The 8,616-nt window shown below is 39.0% G+C and overlaps 1 protein-coding gene across 7 annotated transcripts in view; it reads left to right on the forward strand.

Moving 5' to 3' along the window:
• MTUS1 (microtubule associated scaffold protein 1) overlaps positions 1-6,091 on the forward strand; it is a 118,613-nt gene extending 112,522 nt beyond the window's left edge. For all 7 annotated transcript variants that reach the window (XM_059844715.1, XM_059844714.1, XM_059844713.1 and 4 more), the window contains 3 exons: positions 1,683-1,799; positions 2,977-3,074; positions 3,884-6,091. In XM_059844715.1, coding sequence (XP_059700698.1) covers positions 1,683-1,799; positions 2,977-3,074; positions 3,884-4,100 — 432 coding nt within the window. In that variant the 3' untranslated portion in view covers positions 4,101-6,091. The remainder of the gene's footprint in view (positions 1-1,682; positions 1,800-2,976; positions 3,075-3,883) is intronic.
• The last annotated feature ends 2,525 nt before the right edge of the window (positions 6,092-8,616 follow it).

The following is an 8,616-nucleotide window of genomic DNA, read 5'->3' on the forward strand; positions in this document are numbered from 1 at the left end:
AATTAAAGGAGCAATAGTCAAGTGCCTTTATATAGCTGCAAATGTGCTTTGTGCTTTCCTGGCAGCATAAGATGCATGATAAGTTTGAGACTTCTCTTTGGAGAAGCACCAGTTTGACTCAGCATACTCTTCTGTACTAAGCACAAATTCTGCACTATCGGAATTCCCAATAGCCCTTTGAAGAGAGAGATGGATTTCCACCTCTCTGGTATCATTTAGATAGTGTCACTTGATATTTCCAGTTTTTTTGCTAAAATATTATGTAGGCTTTTCAGTCTTTCTATTTGGGTTTTATTTGCCTGTGTGTTCTCCTGAGTAGCTAATATGAGGGCTCAGACTTAAATTTAAAAACACATTTTAAGACCATTGGACTTGAGGGAAAGAAAATAAAGTGAATCTTGAACACACTATTTAAACTTTTCAGGATTGCTTTTCTTGTTAGCTGATAGATTCCATTGTAAGGAACAGATCGTCTGCTGCCTTCACTGAGGCAGCACAGCATGCTTCACCCTCGCACAGACTTCTCAGAAGAAGTTAAACAAGAACCACTACTGCAGCAGGCCTTAAAAACAAGCAGGAGAATGAACTGTGTAGGTGATGGAGCCCCAGGACTTGACATGTGCTGGCCCTGTGCTTCTGGGACCACACCCCACAAGACTGCAGGCATTGCCCTCCTGTCCGAGGTTTCTGGTGTGGCAGTGGAGCTGTTACTCAGTGCAGTGCACCTGTGTTCTTACCCAAATGCACTAAAACAAGTTTTGTTTGATTTTGAAGATAAACTTTGTTACACAACATGCTTAATCATTGATTGAGTTCAGCTCATGTTCCATTCTCATTATCTGGAAATGGACTCAGACTTGCTTTATTTTCCCTTTTTTTGGGCTGTGACTGCCTTGAAATGTAGACAATCTGTTTTACTCTGCAGTGTTTGAATGGTTTCTTACTCTGGAAAACAGGTCCTTGAGGCAACCACATCTTACCCTACTTCAGCCTCCTCCTGCTCTCCCTTCCACCTCCCAGAAAACAATACAAAAAGGAAAAATAAAAAAGTCCTAACTTGCTATATTGTAGATAAGTTACGGATGTGCACCAGTGCAAGATTCTTGTGTATAATTGCATTTTCAGGCTTCAGAAGAATGTAAAGCTGAAAACTTTCCATTTCTGCTTATGAGCCAGCTACTTTCAGACTCAAACCAGGGAAGATAAGCTACAGCCAAGTTCAGAACTTAAACTTCTGGTGCTTTTTTGAACTATTCCAGTGCCTGAAAACTCTTCAAATGTTTACTCTAATTATCTCTTGGGATGGGTTATGAGTAATATGAAATAAATTTTGGAACTCCTAGCCTTAAGGCCTTTGGGCACTCCTGCAAAACAAGTTTTGCTGTGACAGCATTCATGCCTTCCTTTGATTTACAGGGGTTTTTCATGTCTGTGCATTAAGTGTTTTCTGAACAACTTCTGATGAAGCAACTGCAACTGTCCACCTACCCTGAAGGACAAACAAAAAACAAGGAGAAAGTGATATCAGATCTTGTTATTTATTCTAGTGTTTGACTTGATTTCACTTAGAACAAGTAACTCGTTTCCTTAATTATTTCCTTGGTTTTTTTTAAATGACAGAGAAACATCTAAATTTTTCCTGAAATTCAGGGTACTAAGCAAACTCTCTGGCAATCTTTCAGAAAAACCCACAGATTATGTACCTGGAACAGGAGCTGGAAAGTTTGAAAGCAGTGCTGGAGATCAAGAATGAGAAACTCCATCAGCAGGATATAAAGCTAATGAAGATGGAAAAGCTGGTGAGCATTCCTTGGAGTCTGGCAGGCTGGGGCTGTGTCTCTTGACTTGTGTTCCTATAATGAACTTGGGCTGGATGGACTTACATGCAAGAATTAATAGTTTTTGTTTAAAAGGAAACAGGAATTCATGATGGGACATGCTCACATTGCAGGTACAGCTTTGGGATATATATCAGGAGGCAAAAAAAAAAGACCTGATGCTCTAAATGACCTTTTAACATCTTAAGACAATTACTGGTTTGCATTAACTATTGCTATGTTAGTACAGATTATCTGGGAGCCTCTTCCCCTAAAGTCCTTACCTGCTTCATTGCTCAAGTGGTATGGAAGATAGATTGCAGTGTCAGGAACACATAAGGAAGGAAATGATCATAATTTAACAAGAAGGGATCAAATATGAAATGGAGTAAGTCTTGATTAACTTAGGCCAATCATTTTAGCTGTTAAGCTGCTTGTTAGCTGCGTGTCTGTCTCCCTGACCTGTGTGTAAATCCACATGAAAAGTCAGTTTCAGAGGCAGGACTTGTAATCACTTAGCTTGCTGTTATTTGTGACAGGACGGGGTCCTTCTCCTGGGTGGGGCCTTTGAACACTGTTGTAATACTTGCTTAAGCAAGACTTTAATGAGGAAGTACAGAAAGAGGTTTGGATACAAAGGAACACATTGATGTCAGTTGTTCAGTATTGTGCAGCAGTGTATGTTACTCTAGTCTACAATTACTAGCAAATTGCTGGCAAACCTTCATCTTTTCCAACAGACATTGGCCACAGTGTAAAAGGCCTTGGACCATGCAACCACTTAATCAGTTTTTCCTTTTATTTTTGATAACATCCTCCAGCAGTGATGTGGAATCAGAAGAGCAATAGGGAAAGCTGTTTACTCAGGGGAACTCTTGAATTTGTCTGTGTTATTTCTAGACAGTCTTCTGTCTAAAACTGCCCATCACTGGCAGACATTACTGGAATGTGCTGGTTAACAGCAATCCTCCTTGTTGGCATCTAATCAGTACAAGTGGCCAAGTGCCAGTGTTATGTAAGGATAAGGTAAGTAGGATGTTTTTGTGTGTACTGTAACAAGCTCTGCAAACTCCAGATTGCCAACGTCTCTGATAGCTCAGTCAGAATCTTGATGAATGCACGTATAGGTTTTATTTCAAATTGTGACCTTCTTTCCAAGGTGGAGAACAACACAATCTTAATGGATAAATTAAAGAAGGTTCAGCAAGAAAATGAAGAATTAAAAGCTCGGATGGACAAACACATGGAGCTTTCAAGGTGAAAAATATCTGTGGACATTTAGATGCCTTTAATCAGGGGGAAGGGGTTCATGTGACAAGAAAGAAAACTCTCTTGAGGTATTGGTGAATGCAATTTTTTAGTACTCTGTGAAAGAACACATCCATTTCTTCCCCACTTGTATCTCTACAAATGTGCATTCCTTTGTACAGTTAATAAGCAGGAACATTTTGAAAGGGGATAAAGGTTTAGTGTGTTCTTCAGTACTCCAGTATTTTAGGGAAGAAAAAGCAACTCAGAAATACCACCATACAAATATTGTCCTTTTTAAGTACTACTGGCTTGTAAGCTAGACTTAGGTCATACTTATAACCACTTCAGTGAGTGATTTTGTCCCCAGTTTAGATTAGTGTGGTTTATTTAGCAATAACAGTAATATTTAACATGAATAAAGCAGGTCTGAGCTTCTCCTAACCCTAACGGTTGCTTAAATGGATGGCCAGACGCTTCTGGTGTGAAGGAATCTGTAGCTTCTATGTTGAGCTGAGCCTGCAACAAGACCCAAAGGTTCCAGCATAGCCCTTTAAAAGTATGTGTTGTTTCAAGCTTCACTTTTCAGATGCTTTTTCTGGTCCTTAGGGATGTTTCTTACTGGGACTTTCTCCTGCTTTCTGCAAGCTACCAGTTTAAATATAGCTAGGATGACAACATGCTCAGTCCTCCTTTTAAAGCAGGAATTCAGTTGTGTGCCAAGCAAAAGCTTATGCACTTTCAGACCTTTCTTTAAGTTTTAATACTGCAGCTTCCAAGTCGGGTTATGTGTTCTGATGTAAATCTTCCATTTGCAGGCAACTTTCTACAGAGCAAGCTGTTTTACAGGAGTCACTAGAGAAAGAATCAAAAGTAAACAAACGCCTGTCAATGGAAAATGAAGAACTTTTGTGGAAGTTGCACAATGGTGATCTATGCAGCCCAAGAAAACTGTCTCCCAGTTCTTCATCTGTGCCTCTTCAGTCCCCACGAAATTCTGGTAACTTCTCTAGTCCTGCAGTGTCACCAAGATGACATCTCTTGAGAGAAAGAGGGGGCTGCATTTCATTTCTGATCTGCAGAACCTTTCCTAACTTGAATCACAGGAGCAAGAGCTATATTAGCCGCCTATGACAACTAAACATAACTGGAAACTGTGTTGCAAAAACAGCGATAGGAGACTGTGAATATGGGAGTAAGACATTCACTCCTCCCAGAAAGACTTATGACCTCTATGGACATGGTTGCACAAAGCACTTACAGAGCAAGAAAGGACTTGTTTGTTGCCTTTTCACCTAACCATAAGAAGAAGCTCAGGGGCTTAGAGATAAAGATCACAACCTTTATAATATGTTCCTTATCACTGACACTTTTTTAAGGCTGTGTGTGTGTGTGTGCGTGTGCCGTGGATGGAGTGGGTGTAACACACTGTGCGTGTGTCTAATGCTGCCTTCTTTGCTGTGTACGTAATAAAGGATAAAAGCTGAAGACTATACATTGACATGTACTTCCTTGATACTGCTCTCAGTATGCATGCTTAACAGAGTACTCTTGCCTGGGAATGAGGAGAAACTGCCACTCTAAGGTAATTTCCTTCATCATTCTGACTGGTAAAAACATGCCATGAAGACCTCTGTCAGCTGACTCATTAGTGTCTTGGCCAACCTGAGTATGCAACTTTGAATTAATTTTAAAAACAATATGAATTGCAGCCATATTTTGCATGGGTTTTTGGTTTCATGTCCATGCACAACTCTGCCATTTATGAGAACATTTTTTGCAGGATGTGGATTTCAAGTCAACAGGGTTGTAGTCAGAACCACAGTAGCCCTCAAGGTCAGAAGTTCTTATCTGAGTTGCAAGTTTAGAAGCCTAGACCTAGCATCTTACCTGCTGAAAAGGAAGCACTGATTTCCCCAAAATAGCACATCTGTTCCTGAGGATAAACAAGATGTAGATTTGGAAGCCAAAGAGAAATGCAATAATTCTAAGTAGGTGCATTCTTTATTCAGTTCTCAAGAAGATTAAGTAATTTGTGAATTCCAGTGTAGCTGGTGACACACCTTGCCTTTTTAAGCATTAGCATTAACTTTCCTCAGGGTTGGCTAAATTCACCTGAGGATGAGGTGATATCTGTGTATTTTATCTTGCTAATTCTGCCATACTTTCCCTCTTAGACTGCAGGATATTGGTGTTTTGACAGTTCATCAGGTGAAAATCCTGTTCAAGAGATTCTGTAGAGTAGGGGGAAAAGCTGTCCTGGCTGCTGGAACTGGAGGATGAGGGTGTCAGCATTTCTGGAAAAATCACTTGCTGAGTTTCGGCTTCAGCAGGGTAATTGGATAGCCTTGCTCCACCCTGGATCAGACCTGTTTAAGATGACTGCTCTGTACCTACTAAAACAGGTTCAGCTTCAGATTAGTCTTAGAAAATACTACTGATGCTTACAGTAGCTTAGGCTTCACAGTAGGGCCACAACATTGTTACACTGCTGGTTAGCTAATGCTGGTAGCTGGCTGAGTTTCCCTGTCTTTTTCAGTAGCTTGGGGATGGAATCAAGGGCATGGGAAAGCATTTTGGGAACTCAACTGGAGAACCACTTCAAAGTATTTTACCAGAGACTTGCAAAATCTTGGCTAATAATGAGAAATACAGACATAGAAACAACACTGTTAACAGTGTTCATACAGTAAGTAAATTTGTAATATATTTAAACTTGTGATTGACTGTTTCATCATTAAATTTACTTAAACCTCTCACAATGTACAAGTTAAGGCTGCCATTTCTATGGAACATTATGCTTTCTTTTAATCCTTTCTAGGGCACTGTACATACCACTTATTAGTGGTGTCAGTACTTAAAATGTTTACTAGGAGGTTCAAATTTAACTATGAAAATCCTATGTTGGCTACAACTTGGCTTTAAGTATGTCTCAGAACATTCTTACTTTCTACGGTCAAAGAGATTTGATTGCATGTATTTGAGCTGAATGAATGCTTTACAATAAATATTTTCTACCAACTGAAGGATATTTCTTCTGCTTATGTTAGTCAAAGATCTTTAACCTAAAGAGGAACATTTTTCCATTTACTAGAAACTCTTGGTAGCACAGCAAAACAGCAATGGTGAAGCTTTGTGGCACAAATTATTAGTGTTCTGCTACTCCTTAGAAAATTTTCCCCTTGTTCCTCCACTTAGATATATGGGTAGAAGATATATGGATAGGGTAGGTACCTACCTGCCTGTGGGTAGATAGAAGATACATGGAGCTTGCTTGTGATTCTTCAGAACATTCTGCTTGTGAGAAAAGCCCCAGTTAGAGGTTAGCAGTGTAACAGGTCCTGTCACAAGGACACTTACCTAGCCACCAGTAACAACTTTATTACTTCAGTTGCAGTTTAATGCCTTGAATAAAACATGCAAGCAGAGTGCATGCAAATTTTTGAAGGTTCAATATGGCAAAGCCCTTCCTGTAGCAAGAGGAGGGAAAGCTTTTCCAGGCTACCCTGCAGAAAAGTAAGTATGGTATAGTAGATAATACAAAGATTGTTAATTTGTTGATAATTTACCTCCACAGCACAGGTGACTCTTCATGTCTAAACTGCTTGCAAGTAGACTCTTTAATGCTTTTATGAAGAAATGAAGACTGTTTGTATGTAGAAATCAGATTACAGAAATACCTGTTTAGTGTTTGTCCTGTTGGTCTCAGCAAATTAAATAATTCTGCTAATCTGTAAATACTGTTTCAATGTTTTTCCCTGTTTGAGTATTAGTATTTCAAGCTTTAACTTAAGTACCATATGTTAGTAAAGACTTTGTTCAATCCAGTAACTTTTACATATTTTGGATTTTTTTCTATAGCATAAGGGTTCCTTCAGGAAAAGCTAGAAACCTGCTCATCATCATAAGCCAAAGGTCAAGCAATTGAACAAGTGATTTTCTTCAGATATTCAAATTTTCTCTCAGTTCCAACTCTAATGATAGGTTTCAGATGAAGCTATGGTGACATTTAAAAGCTGTACCATATAGTTTGTTGCCATTCAAATTATTCATAGTATGGTTCACCTTCAATGCTTTTCTCTAAAGGTCATTGTATGAACTGCACTATTATAAAATTTACTAAATTATAAAATTTGAGGTGAATCATTTCCTTGAGCTAACTAAAGACTTGATGTTTCTCATTGCTAACACCAAAGACACTTCCATGTAAACTGGTGTCATGCAATTCATGCATGAAATTCCTTCTAGACAGTAACCAACCACTGATCTTGTCTGACAGCCAGGAAATTATTTAGGGCTGAGCTGCAGCTAAAAAGGTCATCATAAAGTTTGGATAGCCACTAAACCCTGAAGAAAAAAATACCTTCTGGCCACTGCTGCTGCCTTGCCTTAGAAGAGCAGTGACACAGGTATGGAAATGGAAATAACAGCACTGGCAGCTTTAGGCATGTAACTTTGACAAGTCACTTAAATTTTATTTCCCAGGCTTCATTCTCTTCCCCTGTCACTGTTCATTTAGGTGAAATGTGCAATTAACTGCATCAATGCAACATCAGCTCTGCTCAAGAGGCCTTTGGTAAAATAAAAACTGTGTAAAATACATAGTAAAAGAATTCTCATAGTTTTCAATTACAAGAATTATTTTCAGGCTTGGTGGGAGGACAAGGACAGAAAGGATGGACACCCACCAAAACTCTTCCTTAAGGGCACTGCTTCTGTATCAGTCTTGAGACCTGCACGTGATGGTTAGGGATAACCATTACACCCCAGGGCAATACTCAAGCAATGGAATTACACCATCTTTTCCTCTCCTGTCAAACTGTCATCAAGGAAGTGATGCCTCCACTGTGCTGTTGAACAAGGGTGGGCAGGTGACATGATCTCCCACTTTGCAGATACTTTGAGAAGGAAATTTTTGAATTACAGGCTCAAATGCACTTTGAAATTCAAAAAGCTGGCATAACTCCTTTAGTTCAAAAGGAAAAACATTGTTCTGAGGAATGAAAATGCTAAAAATGAATTAACACATTGCACCTCATCTAGAAGGTCAAAGATTGTTAATTTGGTTAGAATAAAAAAAACCCCACATGATACAAGGACATTTTCCCCTAAAAAATACTAAAAAGACCCTTTTTAGGTATTACTATGCTATTCTATAACCTACTTAGTCCTTTGGATTACAGTGTAATGTTCTTGATACATTTTAACAGATTAACTTGGCCTCTTACACCTTCAAAGTTACTTCTACTGCATGCTGCTGTTTTTTGGGTTTTTTTTTGAGATGATATCTTATTTTCAGAGGCCAGAGGTGAAAAAAGTTCCCGGGGAGTGTTCTCCATGTAGCCTATTACATGAGACCTGCATGGAACAATTTCAGTCTTTACCATGGGTTTTTCTCTTATCAGTTAAATTGGTTTAGGTTCCTGCATGCTGAAGAAAAAGCATTCAGCAAGCTTGTCTAATGTTTTCATTAGCTACACTATTAATCAGATAATTGACTTTACTGGGAAGCTGCCATTTTTACATTAGCACTTAGAGCTGTCACTGTTCC

Source organism: Haemorhous mexicanus, chromosome 4 (genome assembly GCF_027477595.1).
Source record: "Haemorhous mexicanus isolate bHaeMex1 chromosome 4, bHaeMex1.pri, whole genome shotgun sequence".
Lineage (NCBI taxonomy): Eukaryota > Metazoa > Chordata > Aves > Passeriformes > Fringillidae > Haemorhous > Haemorhous mexicanus.